At 44.0% G+C, this 22,016-nt stretch overlaps 2 protein-coding genes across 3 annotated transcripts in view; one reads left to right on the forward strand and one right to left on the reverse strand.

Annotated features, from left to right (window-relative positions):
- Nucleotides 1–9,954, forward strand: part of SERINC3 (serine incorporator 3) — an 11,676-nt gene extending 1,722 nt beyond the window's left edge. The window contains exons 3-10 of the mRNA XM_019509833.1: nucleotides 1,774–1,967; nucleotides 2,590–2,669; nucleotides 3,468–3,605; nucleotides 4,338–4,507; nucleotides 5,941–6,031; nucleotides 6,380–6,557; nucleotides 7,245–7,469; nucleotides 8,922–9,954. Coding sequence (XP_019365378.1) covers nucleotides 1,774–1,967; nucleotides 2,590–2,669; nucleotides 3,468–3,605; nucleotides 4,338–4,507; nucleotides 5,941–6,031; nucleotides 6,380–6,557; nucleotides 7,245–7,469; nucleotides 8,922–9,060 — 1,215 coding nt within the window. The 3' untranslated portion in view covers nucleotides 9,061–9,954. The remainder of the gene's footprint in view (nucleotides 1–1,773; nucleotides 1,968–2,589; nucleotides 2,670–3,467; nucleotides 3,606–4,337; nucleotides 4,508–5,940; nucleotides 6,032–6,379; nucleotides 6,558–7,244; nucleotides 7,470–8,921) is intronic.
- A 2,971-nt stretch (nucleotides 9,955–12,925) lies between these two features.
- Nucleotides 12,926–21,125, reverse strand: TTPAL (alpha tocopherol transfer protein like). 2 transcript variants are annotated; one of them, XM_019509835.1, is made up of 5 exons: nucleotides 21,034–21,125; nucleotides 19,296–19,749; nucleotides 18,379–18,572; nucleotides 18,168–18,278; nucleotides 12,926–17,126 (listed from the first exon to the last, which is right to left on the reverse strand). In XM_019509835.1, the coding sequence occupies exons 2-5, from the start codon at nucleotides 19,732–19,734 to the stop codon at nucleotides 16,851–16,853; spliced, it is 1,020 nt and encodes a 339-aa protein (XP_019365380.1). In that variant the 5' UTR covers nucleotides 19,735–19,749; nucleotides 21,034–21,125; the 3' UTR covers nucleotides 12,926–16,850. The 2 variants fall into 2 exon arrangements, with proteins under 2 accessions (XP_019365380.1, XP_019365379.1); XM_019509834.1 differs by having other exon boundaries at nucleotides 18,162–18,278.
- Between the last annotated feature and the right edge of the window lie 891 nt (nucleotides 21,126–22,016).

Below are 22,016 nucleotides of genomic sequence, written 5' to 3' on the forward strand. Positions count from 1 at the left end.
GGTGGTTGTGGGGCTTGTGGAGGAGGGTTTGAGGATATGGTGGGGTGTGCATGGGAGCTGTCTGCGTGTTGCCCCCCCCCCCGAGCCAGTCAGCACCTGCCCTTGCCCTGCACCAATCCAGAGCCTCTCCTGCCCGGCCCTGGCATGTCCTGCTGCCCCCTGAGCACAGTGAGGCTGGGGTGGCTCCTTTCAGTTGGGGCTGGCCCTGTGGTACTGGTGAGGACCCGCATGCGCAACCCCAGCCTGGTGCCCCACGCCAGCTCCCAAGTCGCCCATCCAGGCTCAGCAGCGGCAGCTACTGAACAGAAACTGTTGCTCGGCGTGAGGGAAAAAGCGGTCCCTTCTTCTAACCTGCTGGCAGGCAGTTCTTGGCGCAGCCCAGTGTGGTGCAGGCTCTGGGCTGCTGTACCAAGAACTTCCCAGCAGCAGCAAAGTGGGGGGTTGCGCTGCTTTTCCCCAACAGTTCTGCCTAGCAACTGTCACTGCTGAGCCTGGACAGGAGAGTCTGGAGCAGGTGCAAGGCGGACTAGGTCAGGGCTCTGCATGTAGGTCCCTGCTGGTACTGCAGGGCTGGGGCCAGCAGCAGCCATAGCCAGAAAGTCACTGCTGCCTAGAAAGTTAGTCTAGCCATGGAGCCGCCTCAGCTCCACTGCATGCCCAAGGGGTTGCAAAACACACCACAGCCAGGCAGGACCAAGGGACCCACTGTGGGCCGGACAAAGCCCCTCTGCAGGCTGTATCCAGCACACGGTCTGTATTTTGCCCGCTCCTGGTCTAGCTCCATCTTTGGAGCTACCCTCCAGGTGGTTAAAGGCTTCTATCAAATCCCTTCTGAGTTGTTTTGTTTTTTGTTTTTGTCTTTTTTCCCCCTCCAGTTCCCCCAGCCTTTCCTCATAAATCATGTGTCCCAGCCACCAAACCAATTTCTTTGTTCAGCTTTCTTTCAGATGCATAGGGGGGCCTCACCTGAAAGAAATAATTATCTGATTTTTTTTTTATTTATATATATATATATATAAAAAAAATTTGGTTTATTATGGTCTTACACATGTACTTCACTGAAATGTAGGTGGACGCAGTGCTTGCTTTTCTTCTAAGTTTACATTTTCTTTAGTAGTGGAGTCTGAAGCATGTGTTGCTGTGTTGCAAATCTTCTTTCCATAAGCCAGTTCACTTTGATTTTATGCTTCTGAAGAAGTGACTTAAACTAAATAATTAATTCTGTCTTCATCTTTTCCTGCCCTTTTGATTAATTCCTCAAACAGGTAAACACATCTCAACTAGAGGGAGAGTTAGGGTGGTGACCCTCTAGCATGTGGAACAACAAAAGGTATTCATGGAACAGTGTTACTAGGGTCCTGCCTAAAAATCAAGCTATCTTCCTGTGGTCAAAGTTGGGTGCCATGAGAGCTTACAGACAGGAGTAGGCAAAGGTATTTAATAGGCTGAAGTGTGCTAAGTGGATTCCTGTTTGGTATTTTCCCTTAAAAAACAAGTTCACATGATGCATGTTTTGAAGACTCTCTAGTCTGCAGAATTCCATGGTTAATCTGAATGGCACATCTTGCTTGCATAGAGATGTTATGGGGAGGGAAAGATGACATAAGACTCTTTGTTTGGCCAGATGGGGAGTCCTTTCTTATCAGTTGTGGGATAGAAGTTGGCTGAGAACCTTGCATTATTTACATATTCCACGTGTTTGTGACTGTGGTCTGTGAAGTGCAACTTATACGTTTTTTGTTTGTTTGTTTGTTTTTTGTTTTTTTTACTCAGGTGCCTGGATTTTGTGATGAGGGACTTCATACCCGACTACCGCACCTGAATGGCTTTGTTAACTGTGAAGTGCTGGTGGGATACAGAGCAGTGTATCGCATCAGCTTTGCCATGGCAGTGTTTTTTTTTATCTTCTCTATGCTTATGATACAAGTGAAAACTAGTAACGATCCAAGAGCCTCTGTGCACAATGGGTATGTGTTCATTCAGCTGACTTGCTGCTTACCTTATTGCCATCTCTCTCTTCCTGCCTTCTTCCCCAAACAAAGTGACCATTTTTTTTCTTTAGTTTTATATGGATTTATAGCTCTAACTTAGCCATTAGTATCTTGCTGATTGCCTAAAGAGCACAGTCTCTGAATTGGTGAGTGCCTTCTCATTGTACCACATTTCTAACTTACAGGCAGCTGAAGGTCAGTGGGTAACTTTGGAATTGGCTAAAAATCATGTATTCTCTTATTTTTTAGGGAAAAAAAATGTTTCTTTTGAAGTCTGGCCTTAGTTTAAAACTGCCATCCTCAGCTTTTAGTAGGAAAGTAAAAAAATAAATAAAAATAAAAAAAAAACGGTCCCTACCAGGAACCCATTTCTATTAATGGATCACCCTTCCTGCCTGTGTAGTTTTCATTGTTTATGAACCAACAACCACCTAGCCTAGGACGTCTACTCCCTAAAGTATCCCCAAATATGCTATATATGTCTGCTCTATCTTTATTAGGAGACTCTCTCTTCAGCAACCACTTTCATTGTTCACTTGTGACATGTTGTAGACTGTGGGACCAGTGTTTTCCAACAGATCTTTATCTCTGTCTCAAGGTTCTGGTTCTTCAAAATAGCGGCCATCGTTGGTATCATGGTTGGAGCATTCTATATTCCTGAAGGGCCTTTCACAAGAGGTACGGCTTATGCATACAGTCATGGAATGTTTTCTTGGAAATGTAAACCATTTTTGCAAGTTGGGATGTGGGTGTAGTCAGCATATTCCACATTATGTTTGCAGCACAGCCCTTTCTTTGCAATGTTCTATGACTGTCAAATGTTCCAGTAACTTGGCAAGTTAGTGGAGTAAGCAATTTATCCCTTGAGGCATAGCAGCCATGGCTCAAATGGGACCAAGCTGCATATTTATAATGCAGAACTCTACCCTTTAGTCCCAACGGTCAAGTTGACTAAGGAATGACTTCTTTTATGCCTGTTCTATTACTCTTTATATTAGTGGAAACTTCAAAACATTCCCCCCCACCCCATGTTGTAGGGATCTCTTTCAGAGAGCTTTTGTGTGGATGTCATCAGTCAGTGATTCTAAGGGAGTGTACATCTACAATTAGTTCTAATATCGATCTGGTTTAGAGGATTGAGGGGGGTGGTTAAGTTTCACCAAAGACATGTACGATGATGGGGAAATTACATAAAAATTCTTCTGTGTGTATTTGACTAGGTTCATATGGGCATTTCCATTGGAGTAACTGAAACTACTTACATGCTCTAGAATTAAGTGCAAATGTAATATTGCAGGACTGAGGCCCCAGGAAGTCATGGTGTCTGAGTTTCCAAGTGGGTAGTTCTAGGCTGTGCTTTCAACATTCATATATAAGCCATCTCATGGTCAGCATTATTATCCCAGGATAATTTCTCTCCATACTAAATACACAGATTATGAGAGAGAACTTCATACTCTGCATTTTCCTTTCTAGCATGGTTTGGAATTGGCACTGCTGGAGCCTTCTGCTTCATCCTCATCCAGCTGGTGCTGCTTGTGGATTTTGCTCATTCTTGGAATGAGTCCTGGGTGGAGCGAATGGAGGAAGGAAACTCCAGGTTCTGGTATGCCGGTAGGTTCTTCAGCTAGGAAGTGCAAAATACCAACTGGAAGAGACTAACAGAATGCCACCTGCATGACTTACACATGAAAGCAAGATGTAGCTTGCTAAAACATGGTCTGTGTCACATACTTAAAACTGAATGGGTACATGAGGAGCTCATAACTGCCATGCTGTCCTGTTATATCTATATCTGTATGTTGGTCTTGTCCTTGTACAATAAGAAGCAGGCCCTGTTTGTCACAGACTGGTGTAATGGTCATATAAGCATCACTAAAGGTTCTTGTCTAGTTATGAGAGATCTGATCTGAATGTAGGGGCAAACAGACAGGAACTTCCAAATTCTACTTCTCAGTTTGCCATGAACTCCTTTCTATCCGTGGACAAGTCAGCTAAACCCTTTTCCCTGAGGTATAGTATAGGCTTGATGGTGGTAATGCTGCTCTACCTCACCTGTAGGTTGTTAACATAATAGGACAGATCTTCAAAAAAAAACAAAAACAAAAAAAAAAACAAAAAAAAACCCCCACATTAACACCGAATTGTTGTACAAGTTTAGGTAAACATGCATTGTAACTTTTCTTTGAGGTTGCTTATATTGGGAGGAAGAGTGGAGTAGAGATTGCCCCAGCCAGGCTGGGTGAAGGGAATGTTTTCAGCTGATCAGTCTCCTTCCTGGGGCATTTAAGAAGCATGTGTTTCTACACTGATTGTGAGAGCTAACATTTTGTCTTTTCTCTTTAGCTTTACTATCCTGTACAGGCCTCTTCTACATCATATCAGTCATTTGCCTTGTGCTTTTCTACATATTCTACACACAACCTGATGGCTGCACTGAGAACAAGTTCTTCATAAGTATTAATTTGATCCTGTGCATTGCTGTTTCCATCATCTCTATCCTCCCAAAAGTTCAGGTACTAAATATTTTTGTGGGCTTCTAAGTTCAGTTCTTCAGCAGATAGTCTGCAAAAAATCTTGCTTGTAACAGGAAGCAATGAAAATATACTTATCTATTCCATCTGATGCATCTGACCAGGTCTTTACTACAGCACTTTGTCAGCATAGCTGCATGGACAAAATTGCCACCCTTGCTGCATTCTCACTAGTGTGCTTTTGTTGACTGGGATGCATGGGCAAGCAATATCCGTTGTCCAGGAAAACTATCAGTCTACACTTCTACTCTCCACTAGGTGGCTTTGTCAGCATAGCAATAGCGGAGGCCTTGTAGCCCAGACAAGCTTCCTCTACTCTGTGCTTTCTGCTTATTTCTAAACAGCCTAATGCTGTGGTTACTAAACTGTGGACAATGGACAACTTGCTGGCATCTTTAGAAAGTCAGTTTGTCACAAGATACTGTTCATGTTTCAAGCATTACAATAAAGACAGCTGAAGTACTGTGCACCCAGTTATTTACTAATTATGCTTTTCCATGCAACCTTTTTTTTTTGTGGTTGCCTTGGATGTTGTGCTGTCATGCATCTGAAATCTATGACCTCTCCAGTTCATCTGAAATATACTTCAGTAAGACTTAGGTTGTCAAATTACTTCGGTGTTTCTAAAATGTTACTCTTTTTAACATGTTCCTCACCATGAAAAGAAGACACATGAACCTTTGCCCTAGTTGAAAGCAGTTGCCAGACAAATTGATATCAAGTTTTTATTGTATTAATTGTTTATGTTGCTGCCACAAATTCTAATTTTGCCTTTTGGTCCTCCTGAGGTTTTTCATGTACAAATTGAGCATAGAAATTAGCTCAGTGCCATTCTAAATAGGCAAATTCCTTAGTGGCTTGTGTTGGCATCTGTAGTAGAACTAATCTTTCTGCCTGTATATCAAATGGAACATCGCCGCACTTAGTGCTGCTATTCAGACACCTTTTGCAGACTATTGGATATACATGTAGATCTCAGGTTTGGATGCTCCAGTGCATCCCCCAAGCCTGTTTTGAATCACTTTATTAATCTACAGTAGGGTATTACTGGATATCACTCATACATTTGTTTGAACTGTGTTTGTAGACCTGCTACAGTTAGAGTCTGCATTAGAGACTGACTAAAAACTGATGATCAAGATACTGTGAACTTCTGCATGCATGGGTCAGAAGGAATAAACATGTGCCATCAGCTGCTCTTTCTGTCTAAGTGGAGAACACTGGTCATTACCTACCAGTTTACAGTCCTTGCCCTGTGGCCCCTGCATTGTCTGCTGTCGTACGTAGTCTTAATTTCAAAGTCTGAAGGATTTTCTGCTGACCATTAAACGTTAGTCAAATCTGTAGGAATTAAGATTTCTATGTGTGAAATTCTTCCTTTTTGACTGTAAGGAGGGCATTTTGTCTTTAAACAGGAAAACCAGCCACGCTCTGGCCTTCTGCAGTCTTCTATTATCACTCTATACACCATGTATCTCACTTGGTCAGCCATGTCTAATGAGCCAGGTAAGCATCCACTTGTCTTGGTTATTCCATTCTTAAAACAGTCTGTTGGTGGGTTTCACATTTGTGATAAGTGATTGTGTTATTACTAGTCATTTGTCAAGTCCAGAATTCAGGCTGTTTCTGATGGCCTCAGTGTTTCCAAAACTGAGCAGTGGGAAGCCTTGCAAAACCATAAATGCTTTATGAAATATTTTTGCCCAGTCTAATCAAGTAAAGGGATGAAAGACCTTCCTGGTACTTAGGCTTTTGGGGAATTCCAGAGTAGGTCAGAGGGAACTTGGCTGATGAAAGATGAGACAAATTGATATCAAAGTTTGTCTTTCTGTTGGTGTCTCGAACCTTTTTCAGATCGAAGCTGTAACCCGAGTTTGTTAAACATCATCACGCAGATAAGTACATCCACAATAGCTCCACCTAACACAACCGTCATACCTGCCACTCCAGCTCCACCAAAGTCCTTGCAGTGGTGGGATGCACAGAGCATTTTGGGCCTTTTTATCTTTGTCTTTTGTCTCTTATATTCTAGGTAAGACCTGAATTACTTTAAATGTCTTGCCAACTTGTTGTCGAGGTTTGGTTTGTGAATGAAATTTACCTGGATTGCAGATTCTGTTGACTTTGTGAGCAAATGAAACAAAAAATGGATTACTACCATTACATTCTATATCCTGGGAAGATACAGGCTGCATCAGCCCCAGTTCCCCTAATTCATTAAAGGGAAAAGGGTGGAAGCTTAAATAGGCTGTAAGATAATGAAGGGTTAGAGGATGAAAAAATGCTGCCTAGTCATTAAACGAATAGTAGAAAAGCTGTGTTTGAACAGACATATCCAAACCACACTAAAAAACCCAGATGTATGTAGGGGAAGGTATTTTCCTCACCTGACAGGTTATGCAGCACAGCACAGTGTTTCCACCCATGCTAGCTGGGATCTGAGTGAATTGCCTGATCCTGTAGCAGCTGGAGCCCCTGTTGCTTTTTACTACACTAGATGACCAAGAAGGGTGTCAGGTCCCATGTGTTATGTCTTCAAAGAGTAGGTCATTGTTCTGAAGCATGGATGGAAATAGATTGTTGGCTTTTCCAAAGGAACAAACAATATCACTAGAATTTGCAACATGTCTTGCTTAGGCATTGTGTTCTCTAACAACTTTTAAATGCCATGATCTTTAAATGCAGATTTTTAATAGTTTTCTCTTTGGGTCTCTTGTAGCATCCGCTCTTCCAGTAACAGCCAGGTGAGCAAGCTAACTCTGTCTGGAAGTGATAGTGCCATCCTGGAAGATGGTGTGGGGACAAGTGGTGGAGCTGGAGAAGAAGTAGTCCGCCGTGTTGCAGACAACGAGAAGGAAGGAGTTCAGTATAGCTATGCCTTCTTTCACTTCATGCTGTTCCTTGCCACTCTGTATATCATGATGACTCTTACTAACTGGTACAGGTAAGAACATAGGCTGGAATATGCTCAGTACTGGGTGGCAGGAGACATGTACAGTTGTGGACAGAGACCTCTTGTGGTTGCTTTAGGTGATCACTTACAACAGCGGTTCCCAACCACCAGGCCCAGGCCTGGTACCAAGCTGGAAGAGGGTTGGCTGCTAGGCCGTGGCACTAGTCCTGCTCCTGTAGAGGTGGGGAGTGGGATTGCTGGGGCTGGAGCAGGCGTGGGGCGCAGCTTGTCTGGGAGGTCCGGGCAGCTGCTGCCATTGCACACACCCTGGAGGAGCATGGGGGGAGTGCATGGTCCCAGATTTGTGCGGGTTGGGCTGGGGCCAAGACAGCGCTGGACTGTTTCTGGGTAGAGCGCAGGACAGAGCTGTGGCTCGTCCGGGATGTGCAGGTGGCTTCCACTGCTGCACACCACTCGTCCAGCCCATCCATATGGCAGCCCCCATTGCTTGTCTGGGAGGGCATGGGGGAGGCGTATGCCCCCATATCTGTGTGTGGTGGAGTGAGCTGGGTTTGGGCTGCACTCTGGGCAGGCAGTGGCAGCACTGGGAGCAGGGGCTACAGTGAATTTTTGGGTGGCTGCAGCCTCCTGATAGCCTTTGCTCCCAGCACTGCCACTGCCTGCCTGGAGTGTAGCCTGGTGCAGCCCTGGCTGTGTCCAGCTTTTAAGTCTGGTGTGGTGTGATGGGAGGGAGGCCACAGTTCATCTGGGGCAGCATGGGTGGCTTCTGCTGAGGCATGCACCCTGAGAGGGTATTGGGCGGGGTGCATGCCCCCAGATCTGCATGAGGCAGGGTGGGCTGGGGCAAGCAGCTTGGCAGCACCTGCTCTGTGCAGGGGCCCAGCAGCAAATACCTGCAGGGCTGTACAGTGCAGGCTGAGAGCTGCTTTGCATGGTGTGGGGTGGGGAATTCAGTGCTGGGACTACTGGAGGAAGAAGCTGCCCTGGTGGTGTGCAAGCCTGGGCTGCAGCTGCTGAGGAGGGAGGAAACCCCTGCAAGGAGCCTGGGAATTTTCAGGAGCCGCCCCTTACCTGTGCACAGCTCAGTCTGGTGCCCTGTCACAGCTGGGCAGCCCTTGCCCCAGCCTCACTCCCTCCCCCACCACTGGGACCTGTATCTATGCCCCCTCGTGCCCTGTCCCCCACAACAGACTTACCAAGCAGACCCAGCTTCTCTTGCTATCCCCGCAATGTACAAAAAATAATTTAAATATGTCAATAATACTGTTTTTGTACCTGGTCCACCAGAATTCTTTGAGTGAGTTTGCAGCCCTCAGTATGAAAAGGTTGGGAACCCCTGACTTACAAGACTGGGTACAGAGTGTTAGAATGTCCTAAATGTGTTGCATCTTAAAAGTCGGAAGCTTAGAGAGGGAGGTGAGAACAGGTGTTTGCCTATATCCATTGGCTTGGGTCACTAATCAACTCTTTTTTCCATTATAGCCCTGATGCAGACTTTAAAACTATGACAAGCAAGTGGCCGGCTGTGTGGGTGAAGATAACTTCAAGCTGGGTCTGCCTCCTCCTTTATGCCTGGACACTAATGGCTCCTCTTGTCCTTACAAATCGAGACTTCAGTTAAATGTTTTGGGTTTGTCCAAGATTGTGGAAGTGTGTGAGCCTCCTTTGAAAGCCAAAAGGTTGTGCAATTGCTTCAGTTATTTTCTGAAACTAAGGCATATAGTACCTTTCTTCTCCCCCACCCCATATTGAAACTACCTGCAGGTGGTTAGAAACCTGATCGATCACATAATGCTTGATGCATGATCTAAGCTATATTAATGTCAATATGTTTTTATTTAACCTGCTGCCTAAGTAAAATTTGCTTACTAACACATTTTTAAAAACCTACAACAGCTGTGCTGTTAAAGCATGGAAGAAAAAAAACTCTACTAACCAATAGCCCCAGTAGAAAATATTGAGGAAGAATAATGTTTGCTAAACCCAAAGTAATATATTTTAAAGAACAAGTTCTATTCCCCGCACTGCACTGGTGTACTAATGGTCCACATGGAAGCATAAGCCATACTGCACAGTTGTTTCTACATTCCACTGCAAATGTTTGTCTGTCTTTCTGTTTCTGGGTAGAAGCTTATGCATTCATTCAAGGAAAACAAAGTGGTGACGTTGGGTAGCTGTTAATTGCAGGTCCTGTTTATTCCAGAAGAAACTTCTAGATTGCTTGTTTGTAAGAGGCAAATTTTATGGACGCTGCTTCTTGATTTAGTAAGTTTGCCAAATATTCTCTTTTGCTGATGGGCATATGTGATTGTTTGTAAAAAACAAAAACAAAACAAAACAAAAAAACAAACAGAAACCTTAAAATGAAGATCATGCTGCAAAAATAACAAAGCTTGTTTCTTCTGCTTATTTGTATGGCATGCTTATAAGCAATAGTGCACACAGCTATCAATATTGGCATCTGAGACATTTGCACTGTAAACTCATTTGAATAAAATACTGATTTTTAATTGTATAGAGCTTTTCTTGAACTCTGTTCCTGGCAAATGCAGGAAGCAAAGAACATTTTTGTGATTCAAAATGCCACAGGAGATAAAAGGATGGTTAATAACAGCAGCTGGGGTGGTTCCTCAGATCCAAGAGGATGTGTATGTGCTTAAAAGTATGTTAATAGATAAAGCAATGTGTCATGCGATTTAAAAGACAGAGTGGTCTGCCATGCTAATTTATATTCATTCTAATCCTCTTTGAGTTGTATTGCAGCATTTCATGAAATTAACTTGTATGTTGAATCAGAGACCAGCAAAGTAAGCTGAGTTACTTCACCTTGTAGACTTTTATACTGCTCCACTAACAATTTCATAGCATGAGGTTTGAGGTAACATAGTTGTGAAATATTTAGACTTTCATCTTAAATTCTTGCTATTCTTATAGCTGTTAGTTTGAATTCTCACTTGAACATGGTTCCAGTCCTGCTATCACATCCTTAAGTTTTTCTTAACATTTGTGTTTCTTCTTAAGGTCATGAATTGGCCTTCCTGGTTATGATCTCAAACAGAGAGTTATCTTGCACATGCACAATTCTTTGTTAGTGGTATTGGTGAGGAAAGAGAGTCAATAGGAAAAGCTGACATCAAGAGACCTTGTTGAGTGGATGGGTACTTAAGTCATGTCTGCAGTGCTTCACATCTGCTCAGGAAAAAGCCATTTGTGGCCTTTGACTGTCACAGATTGTGTAAGCTGGTTAGTGAGGCTGACAGAGGGATCAGACAAGTAATTTCCTTGCTATACCTGCTGCAGAGCCACTTCTGAGAACAAAGTGATATCACTATGCAATCCCTGGTGTGTCACGTCTGCTGTGGAAGATCACCATCTCTGAGGCATCAGGGTGGAGAACTATTAAGAAAGCAGTATTACTAAAATCTTCATGCAAAATTGGAACAGGTTTCTCCTCCTCAGAGACCAAGAAAGCCCAGGGAACAGCAGGTGAAAAAGTGAGAAATGGTGGCTGAAATGGCACCAAAGACTTCCTATGCTTGAAGAAGGGTGACTGCATGTGAAAGCTTGCTAAGAACTTTTTTCCAGCTACTTAGTTGGTCTAATAAATGATATCACATCTACTCAAAGAACCTTGCCTGGCTGAAATAGCAGCCTCTGAGCACAGTCAGCCCCAGGCTGTAGTGCTACAACACAAGGAAGAACCACCCTGCATAGCATCAAGGGGGAAGAATGTTACTTTGGCATGAGCTAAATGATTTTTGAATGACTTGTGCTGCCTCTTCTAACCAACTAACTGCTGCATTTAGTTTGGGGGTTGGAGAATGACACACAATTTGCCTTTTTCACTCATTTCTTTCCCTGATTTCTTTCTAATGAGCGAACAACACCATGTTCTGTGGTCAGAGACTCTCTTCATAAATCTCCCAGCTGCTCTGACTGGGTTGTGTAGAAATCTCAGGGAATGAAAGTGGAGTAAGTGAGGGGGAGGTATTTGGTTCCTGTGGGGACTTTAGAGTGATTCTGGGTCATCTGCGTATACATTATGGTAGTCCAGTGACTTGTTGGAATGTAGCTTGTATGAGGCTGGGTGGCTGGCCTGCTGTTCATCACATGCGCTGAGAGGGACAGTGAACTGCTCTTAACCTGCCCTGGCTCTAGCTGGTGTCCTCTTCTCCAGCTTGGATGGATGACTAGTAGGGCCTTCAGCATAGCTCCCAAGATCACTGATCCCACAGGCCTCCCTTGTTCCCCCCACTCCCTGCCACTGAAAGAGCAAAATGTGGATAAAGCCATTTCAGATACTGACCATAAATACTGATGGACTCTTCACAGCTTCTCCAGGAGGAGGATCAGGGCCAGAGGAAGAGCAGCAGGTGTTAAAAGTGGTTTTGGGTACTTTACACTAACGTGCATATTTGCATTGTGTGGAGCTGGAAGCCAGCATGAGGTAGCAGCATTATAAGTCCTAGTTCCCAATTAACAGACAGGTTAAGACAGACCCTTTCTCCCGGGCCCAAAAGCTCAGGAGTAAGATAAGCCCTAAGTTGGGGCTGTTTCAGTTGCTGTTGAAAGAACTGTTCCCTCTGCTCTTTCACGTAGATATAGAGATGCTTCTAGACTTGCCTTGCCTACTCCAGTGCTGCAACCACCTCATGCCACTGCACTCTTGACTTCATGTACAACTGCTAACTCTCCAGAATAGGCACTGGATAAGGTAGCAGAGCCTGTATCTGATCATGCAAGGGAGGCAGAAAACCAGTCCAGTGGTGGGGAATCTGATACAGGGCTCCTGAAGTCCCCACCATCACATCTGGATTAAGAAGTCACACTTTCTGTGATGGTGGAAAGCCACATCCAGATGTGCCACAATACCACTGCGCTTCCAGATAAAGTGTCACTCTGTAGGGCACAGAGGACAATCTCCCACCACTCACTTATCATGCCATCTTTCCCTGAAGAAAAATTACTTGGAAATTTTTCAAAGGGGGGATAAAGGCACAGGCCATGTGGGGCTGGTATCCGCTGACTCAGTTTTTAGTCTGTGAAAAGGAAGTTGCAATTTTGAGCATTCCACACTGATTGGGGGTGAAAAACAAACCTGATGACTTTTTTTCTAAAATGGAAATGTTGTTTTTCACTAGTTCCATGTAGCACAAAACTACAGATTCCAACAAAACCTGTGCGTCTCTCCAGTGTCTTTTGATACTCTCTTCTGCATTCTAGAGTGTAGGAACTGAATCAATCTTTTCTCCTATGGATTCCAGGTCCTCTTCCCTAAGCTGTCTCTATCTTAGTTTCTTTTCCAAATCGCAAAGTCTTTGCACTGTGACAGTGGATTTGGAATTTCAGAACTTCTATTTTCAACTTTCCACTGAGGAAGAGTCTAGAAATTAATAGCAGTTCACACTGATTTACACAACTTAAAATGTAAAGCTTATATTTATATTTGAAAAGGAATCTGAAACAAATGAGTTTCTGGTGGCACCTTAAGAAGTATGTCTGTGATGTTTATTAAAACTAATCTGAAAAGGGGTGTGGCAAATGCACACAAGATATATCAAACTAGAAGTTGTTACAGTAGAATTTTTAATATCCAGCCATGCATAATAAAATTACACATTTAACCACTCCATTTTATAAAATGCAATATAAAAATAAACTTTTTTTTTCAATTAACAGATGTACACCTAGCCCAACACCTTTAGGCCTGCTTACAAACAAAAGGCAAAATAATTATTAGCTTGACCAATCTTGTAGATGACAAATCTGCCAAGAAACTGATGAAAGAATTTAACAGAAGACACATACCCCCAGCCGTTCCCTGAAGACCTCAGGGTTCATAACTCCCATTTGCAAGACTATAAATTCAAGTAGTTTTATTTACAGTATACAATTAACCTTTGTCTTAATGCCACATGAGATAGTTAAGGTTGCCCACGGTAGTTTGAACACCTTTCTCCAAGTTATTTGCCCAAACTGGATTAAAACTGCTTGTGTAATGCAAGGTTTTCATCAACTGGCCTCCCACAGAATTCAAGTTCTAATTAAACAATGTGAGATTAATTTTAATACTGCAAAAGAGATTCTTCAGTACTCTTGCTCCCTATTTCCATTACAGATGGAGACATGAGAGATGAAGTACAGATTTGTTGTCAAATAACATCCAATGTTTTGCTTTTTGGTACCATCACCTCTGGCAAAAGGGCTACTGGCCTGCTAGCTCAATCTTTTGCTTCCTACATGAGAAACAGGTCTCAGGGCTATCTCATACAGCTTTGTACACTCTTGCAGATATACTTTCTATAGGAAAGCAGGTAAAGTACCTACCACAGAGAGAGAATTAGGAAAGATGAGAGATGATGGTAATGAAGAAAGTATTATGTCTCATCTGCTTATGCTCTACTGAAGTGATAGCAAACCCATAATTTGAATCTTAAAAGATATATTTAGGGAATAACCAATTCCTATATCCACTGCATCTCTCTAGATCAGTCCAAAGCAGCCAGTTCTAGGAACAAAAGTTCCTTAGATGGGAAACAGGCAAGTGAGGTGACCACAAGTATTTTAACTAAGAGGGATAAAGCCAAAACAAAACAGCCCATTTATTTTTCTCCCAGCAGGAAAGCTCTGCTTGGTGAAGCCACAACTAAAATACAGTCTTGTTACCATTTACAAGGCATGAAAAAAGAGGGCATAAGCATGGGTTCCTCATGGGTGGTTGGGTTGCCTGGTTTCCTTACAGGTGGCTTTTCACCAAGCTAACGCACTGTTTTTAAGAAAGGATTCGAGTTTCTCATGCAGAGCTTCTTTCCTCACTGGCCTGAGGCCTAAGTGGTGCTAAAGACCTCCTCTAGAAAGGGAAATCTGTCAAAATAACATCATGAACAAGGAACAGAACTTGTCACATGTCCAATTCAAGGACAAATGCTGTACACCCTGGAATTTTTTTTGAGTGGTGGATCAGGCAAATGAAAGGCACTCAAATCATGCAAATTCCTCATTCCGTTTTCTGGCAGTTTAACAGCTAAGATTTAAAGCACCAATATTTCATTTTGATATTTTCCCGAGTTGGAGAGCTGCACTAACCTCTGCAACAAGCCCAAGCAGCTTGTATGTAGGGCAGAATGCAGAAGTCAAATACTACACTGCAGATTTGAGAAGAAAATGCTGCTCAGAAATGGAGGCAGATACTAGCGCACATGGCATTTCTGCCTGTTTTTCAAGAGTTGCAGGCTTGCAAGATTAAGGCTGATGACAGGAATAAACTTTTCCCATCTAACAAGATTATCTGCTTCATGATATTTTCCCCAAAGAAAAGGTATGGGCGGTGATGGAAGGGAGGAGAAAAATCTCATACTTAAAACATGAAAGGAAGAAAGGAGAGCTTTATTCCTTTCACCATAGGTTCTCAACAACTCCCAGGCTTCCACATGATGATAGAGGTAGCCTGGTAATGCTTCTGCTGAGGTGGAAGGATGCCAAATTCATGGTCCCACCGAAGCTGCAAGATACCAGCTGGAAAACACCTTCTATTTTGTTCCCTCCAAAATCTAGTTCCTATCTCATATTGCTTTAGAAAGAGAGCTGGCATTTCCTTCAGCTCTATAATAAACTCTGCTTGTGCCAGGTCAGGGTGCCATGACACCCTTCATCCATTCCTTCCCCCAAAACATTCTGGCAACACAAAGCCATGTTGTGCTGCAACCTAGGAAAAAAAGACAGACAATCAAAAAAGCACAGTTTGGCACACTGAGAAAAAGACGTCCCAACACTATGAGACCTCATACTTCACATTTACATCAAGACAACTAATCCCTTTTTCACCCTTGGCACTAGGTAAAATCCCCCTCCCTTCCTTCCCACTCCCTCCCACCAAAATATTCCAGCCATTAAAAAGTGCAATGAAAATGAGGTGTTCAGTTACAATCAATGCTCTTGTCCACTGAAATACCCTTTAAATGGCTGGGTGTGCTTTCCATATCCTGTGAGGTTTCACTTGTGCACTATTTTGACTGCGCACAACATCATGTGCAAAGAGAATGTGCTCCAAGTTAATTTACAATTCAATACAATGACAAAGAAGGAACAAGAGGAGTCAGGAATAGCATACTCAGACAGGACACCTTGACCTCATTCAACAGGCCCAACTTCAGTGTAAGAATCTAAAGCACAGGACCACAAAGCTTATGGTTAAGGATCACAAAAGTGATCTCATAAGAACCTGCTAGCCAAAAAGAAATAGGGCTGAAATCAAAATGGCAATGCAATTATTCAAACCAGGACAAACAAAGCCATACAGAGAACAAAACCATACTTTACAATAAAGCTGAGAATGTGCTTTTAAGATACGCTGTCTGCATTTGGTTTGCAAAGATTTGGATTTAAAAATTCTACCCAGAGTAACATATCTAAAGCAGCACCTTGCTTTCTCATTCTTAATATTGCCTTCTATACATTAATGTTGACTGCTACAAAATCTTCCCACAGGTTTTACTGAAGAACAACTTTGGATGTCCTTTTAGAAGTAAGGCAGGGGATTAACACAATTAGCTGAAGGAAACAGCAACTGTGTGACACATGCTTAACGCAAGTGAGTGATCTCAGTCCCTTTCATTTGGTCCTATATTGCTGTCAGTATTCAAAGTTGCATCCTCTTGAAAACAATGCTATTTGATATAAGATCTGAAAGGCTCTTGGCTCTCTGTAAGTGGAATTTGCGTGTGACTATAGTTTACTTTGGAACAAGTTACCACATTTTTCTGAAGTCAGAGTAAAATTCTCCTTTCAAATCCACTGGGCAGAACTTGGTACAGCTAGGAAAACCTGCACACGCAGTATTGAAGAGAAGCACCAACACTGTGGAGTCCACAGATCTGAGAGAAGAACTTTATTCAAACATGCAAAAAGAAGCACTGATACATCTGCTTGATCCTGATGTGCTAGCACACAGACAGGATCAAGCATTTGACATTTCTGACAACCTCCACTGACAGAGCTACACTTTGCAGAGGGCAAAGGCAAAGCTATAGTTTTTGGTGCCAAACTAGCAAATATTTTCTGCCCTTTTACCCCCATGAGAGAGAGGTTATTAGGTTCACAGAAGCATGAGTTATTTGTGTCTTGTTATTAGGAGGAATGCACCAGATTGCATCACTCACACTGGGGTTAACAAATCTACAACACTTCAGGTAGCTTGGGAATGATGTGCCCTGTTGCTTAGATTCTCAGTAAAGTCTGCCTTGCCCCTATTTACCCATGGCTGCTTGCTTTGGTTCCAGTGTAAAGTGCCTCTGCAGCTTATTCATGAACTACAGGTTTAGGAATCAGGCAGAATTCAGAACTACTATTTTTTCTCAGAACATGAGAGGGTATGTAGCTTTTGACAGTTCTAGGAAGCTTCCTTCAGCTGTGTCAGTAACAGTAATAGAGCTGAGGTTTCATACCTCGCAGAGAGTCATCACACTGTTTCTCACCAGCATCCCCGCTCACCAATGTCTCACAGGGTAAGCTGTCACCTGGGAGAACCAGCTGAGAGAAGTCATGCAGCAAATCCTCTTCTGAGGCCAGCAGCAACTCATTCCAGGCAGAAATGTCCAATTTCCCTGAAGTCCCGCCATACTCTTCAGGAAGGATCATTTGGGGAATGTTTTGATGTAAAGAGTTCAAGTCAGAGCCATGAAGAAAAAACTGAGGAAGATATTTAAAAACTAGATGTGAATTGCACAATTTTTCAGCTTGTTAATGATGCCCTTTTTAAGCTGCAGTTAGCTCAGTAGGAAAAACAGCAAAAACCCATTTCCCTATTTAACAAAAAGAACATCTTGAAATAGAGGCCTCTGCTTATAGGATTCCTGCAAATTTCACTGACCATAAATAGGATACAGCACCGTGCAAACAAGGTTAGAAATCAGTTCGATCCCCTTTGTAAGTCTGGCCTTATGGAGGATGAACTCAGTAAAGCCTGGTCACAATAATTAGGCTTCCAGTTTTGTTATCCTGCTGGGTTGCAAGGTCAGTTTGAGTCTACAAACATTCACAAGGCTAGGAGGACAGAGTCAACAGCTCTCAACTCCCTCTGCAAATAAAGCACAAGAATCAACCAACTCTAGGTGAATTTCTTGCTACTTGTCTGGTGAGAATGTTGCCACCATAACATTTTGAAAAGGAAAGGAAAAATAAGGGGTGAGGGGGGAAAAGGATGACTCAGAAGATGTTCTGTTCCAAAGAAATAGTTAACAAATGGAATGTTGTTAGCTGAACAATGCATGTACTCAGGGTCCGTCTAAGGTGGCTCTGTTATGCAGTGCCCTCTGAGTTGGCAAACAAGCACACTCAAAATAGACAGCTTAAGATTAGTGCTGGGCACATGCTCAGAGCTATTCTAGGGCAGCTGCACTGTCGTATTTCTAGGATTTGGTGCACAGGGAATGAGAGCGAGGGGACAGAGTGCACTAATGGGAGCAAACACTAACACAAAGACATCTCCTTACTGCCTTCAGGACATAGCACGGGTATGTAACAAAGAAAGCCCTTCTCCCACATTCTCTTTCAGTGCTGCAAGGAATCCTACTGAGTAGTCTCTCTAATACTGTGCTAGTTTAAAATAAAAAGTATGACACCATTGACAGGCAATGAGTGATGACACCAGTTCGATCTTTTTCAACATTTTTTACATTCAGTAGCCACAAAGAGCTTAAGTTCAACAGTGAGAGACGCATGTACACTTACCCTGTTTGCTATCTTTTCCTTCAGAAAGGGCTTGATGATAGCAAAAATGCCTTTGAATATGCGAGGTTCATTTATGATATTGACAGCTTTTATTCTAATTGGAAAACCATCCTAAGGGGCAGAGAAGATTTTTTACAATATAGTTTAGAGATATTTGGTTGTACAGTGCATAAGACTTCCTGTCCACCCCAGCCACCAGTTCAGGCCTTACCTGAAGAATTCCAATCACTTTCTTGGCTACAAAAGGACCAAAATGAGATGCTTTAGATAAGCTGACTCCTTTGTAGTCTGCAAGGATTACAATTCCATTCACTTGGGTCTCTTCAGACTGGATGAGTTTTTCTAATGTTAAGTATATGGCACGAATGTTCTCAGTAATCGGATAATGACTGGGTATCCATCTGTCTAAGGTTACAAGACACCGATGGTGAGTTGGAAAGTAAATGTAAACCACGACACATTTCAAAAATAATTTGTATATATTTCCAGGTCTCTTAAAACATTTTTCTAATAACTACTGTGCTACTTTAAAACAGCCTCTCTCAAGTCAGCTGACAGACAAGCAACTCAAGTTTACTTCAAGGACCAAAGTCAATAATCGTAAGAACCCCCTACTTCACCCCTACTTTCTCTTTTGTACTGGAAGAGAAACAGGACAAAAACAAGTTCACAGCGAACCTTGCAGCACCAGGAACATATTCATGATGGTTAGACTGGAGTAAAAGTTCCAGGCTCCCCTCTCCACTTACAACTCCCAACTTGTTGTTACTGGAAGTGATACATGTTAAGGTGGAGAAAAGCTGGACTATCACTATCTCAGCCTGACTGACTACATGTTCATATTCCTTCCTGAGCCACAAAGTATTTGCATTTCCACCTCGCTGTATTATTTGGTTTAACTCAACTGCCGCTATTGCTAAAATAGGAAAATAAATTATGTAAGCGGGAAATGAAAAAAAATGTCCCTTTTCAGAAATTAACGTTTCAAATGTTGTAAGAAAACAAAGTTGTGCAATCTGCAAGGAAAACCGCTGTCCACAAGCATGACAGTGATGCTGATGCATTCAAAAACATTTCAAAGACACACAAAATCTTAATTCTAACTAGTTGATTCATGCACTTCAATACCTGGACGAATGCAGACAATATGGCGTCCCTCAGGATCTAAGTGAGGCAGTACAGTGACAAAGCCAGATTCTAGAACAGCCTTTATTGCAGATGGCTTCAAGTTAGTGAAAACCTCAGGCCAACTCCTCCTGCAGGTGTGGTAGTTCACCAGAAGCTGAAGAGCTCGATCGTAATCAAATTTCCTGGCTCTAAGGAACCTTAGCAAGAAAGCATCGTCCAGACAGGTGCCCAGTGTTGGATAGTCCTTACACACCATGTCTCGAAGGGCTTGTACATCACGGAGCCTCCATTCAGGTTTCTCTTGGAGCTCTTCCCGAGCCTTGGCAACAAGGTCAGGAGACAGCATGCACACATACCGAGGCCGATCTGGTAGAAACTCATTATCTGATGGAGACCCCACAGATGGGCTTGTTTTGGTACAATCACTGTCCCCTGACATTAGTTAGCAGGATGTCTGTCAAAAAACAAAATGCCGCATATGACATGCCATCCTACACACCCCCGATTATAAATGTAGCATTATTGTAATACAAGACGTGAGGGAACTAGGACATAGAGAAGGTAAATTGCTTAACAACACCCACAGGACTTGGTGGCAGGGGGACAGGAACTCTTGGATCTTAATTCTGGCTCTTTCAGACTTAGACTTGTAGATCATTTATTTATGCTAGTTTGGGGTGGAAACCAATCTTCTCAGAAGAATCATAGAAAAGTGGGGCTGGAAGGGACCTCCAGAAGTCATTTAGTCCAGTGGTTCTCAAACTTTTTTGTACCGGGACCCATTTGTAAACATTGAGTGCTCCTCACTTCCAACCCACTCCCCCCTGCACCCCAGTGTGTGGGGCAGGGGGGCCCCAAGCAGCCCTTCACAGCTCTGCCAGCCTGCAAAGGAAAAGCTATGGTTTCCCATGTTTGTCTCCTTTAAAGGAGAATCCATTTTTACAGTTTGTTTGCAACCCTTTCATATATTCTTGCGACCCACTTTTAGGGTGTGAACCACGGGTTGAAAAACACTGCTCAAGTCCAACCCCCGGCCAGAGAGGGAACCATCCCTACCCAAACTCTACATAAGACAACTCCTGCCTAACACCATAACCTGCCACAGGTAAAGCAGGGGAACCACGGCAGCTTTCGCTGATAAGGAAGTTTAGGATGGAACAACGTGAGGAGGGCTTTATTAATTTTTTGATTTTTAGTAGGCACAGAAATGAGTTTGCATCAGAACTTGGCGGCTGAAACCCTTAGGGCCTCTCGCAACACAGCTGAAGTCTAGACGAACAACTGATCACGCTTCAAACACCTCGCTACAAAATTCTAGCAGGGGCTGGCTGCAGGTTTCAATCACTCCCACCCCTCGATCCAGCAACTGCTTCGGGACCCGCCACGCTCCGAAAGGCGCCGCTTGAAGAGGCTGCGAGCTCCCGCGGCGCAGGCTGAAGCCGCGAGGCAGATGCAGGAAAGGAAAATGCTTCCTGCAAGCAGCAGCGACCCAGGTGCTGCCCGTCCCGGGCACCTCCAAGGCGTCCCGCGGGGAGCAGGGCCTGGCAGGCCCCTCGCTGACGGGCAAGGAGAAGACCCGGCGCGGAGCCTGCTCCTTGACGGGGAGCAGAGCCCGGGATGCGGGTCAGGGCAGTCACACAGAGGCCGCGGGGGCTCAGCCGCTTCGCCCCGCGGAAGCTCAACCCGCCCCCGGCTCTGCGCTGCCTCCGGGAGCCCCTCGCCACCCCACCCCGCTCACCGAAACGCCGGGCGCAGCCGTTTCCAGGGAGCGGACACCTCACCCCGGAAACACACTGCCACCCAAACAGGAAGTGACGAAACGGCGTCCAGGCGTCAGAGGGCCGCCCGGCCTAGAACGGCACGTTCCATAGAAGAGGGGAGAGAGGGAAGGATAGATTCCCCCCGCGTCAATGGTACCTTCCTGCGGGGGAGTGGTGTTGTGCGCCCCTCACCCCAGGGTCTCCTCGCCCCGCCCCGCCCCGCCCCCTGGTGCTGCCCGCTCGGCAGTTGATGCGGGCGGGGCTGAGTGCGGCGGAGATACCTTTATTGCAGCTGTGGTATCGATGTGTTTAAATAGTTTGTTCTCAGTTGATAACGTTGCCAGTGCCGTATTTGCGTAATATTAACACTTATTTTTGCAACTGTAATTTTTTTTTGATTTTCAGGCCCCCTTTCTGCCTGGGCCCTGGGCAGCCACCCGGTTTGCCCATGCCTGGGTCCAGGTCTTCCTGCAATGGATACATTATTTTAGCACTGATCTGACACGTGCTTGCTACGGAGATAAAATCTCCCTGGTTATATCCCTCAGGAGTGTGCAGGGCCCTTGCTGCCGCAGCATCACACTGGGAGTTCCTGTTAAGTCGCTTGTCCAAAAGGATCCCTAGATCCTTCCCAAAGGCCGCAGATGCATTAATATTGGAGGAGTAGTTTGTACTGGATGTTAGGCCCGTGTAAATTATCCTGGTCCCCTGCAGGCAGAAGCGGTTTCAGTGGGGGGACAGGGACTCTCCTCCACCCCCTTTGATTCCTGTTCCACCCAGATTTGAAAACCAACTTGAGGGAGTGCCTTGACTTCATGCCTCATTATCATCTACCTGATCTCTTCTAAACTTCTCATTCTACAGGTGTTAATGACCCTTTCTCCTTTGCAATGGTCTTGATGTTCTACCAGTCAAGCTAGCCTTTGTTCTGCAGTGCTGCAGCCTATTAGCTGCCCCTGGT

The sequence above is a fragment of the Gavialis gangeticus genome, unplaced genomic scaffold (genome assembly GCF_001723915.1).
Source record: "Gavialis gangeticus isolate Ggan-Ray unplaced genomic scaffold, GavGan_comp1, whole genome shotgun sequence".
In the NCBI taxonomy this organism is placed as follows: Eukaryota; Metazoa; Chordata; order Crocodylia; family Gavialidae; genus Gavialis; species Gavialis gangeticus.

Excerpts from the sequence above, each read along its gene's own strand:
- TTPAL (XM_019509834.1), bottom strand. The coding sequence starts at position 19,734 with ATGTCAGGGGACAGTGATTGTACCAAAACAAGCCCATCTGTGGGGTCT. Across the intron at positions 18,279-18,378 it reads AAGTGATTGGAATTCTTCAG|GATGGTTTTCCAATTAGAAT; the intron begins GTAAGGCCTGAA and ends TCTGCCCCTTAG. Across the intron at positions 17,127-18,161 it reads AGATAGCAAACAGGGTAAGT|TTTTTTCTTCATGGCTCTGA; the intron begins GTACATGCGTCT and ends TATCTTCCTCAG.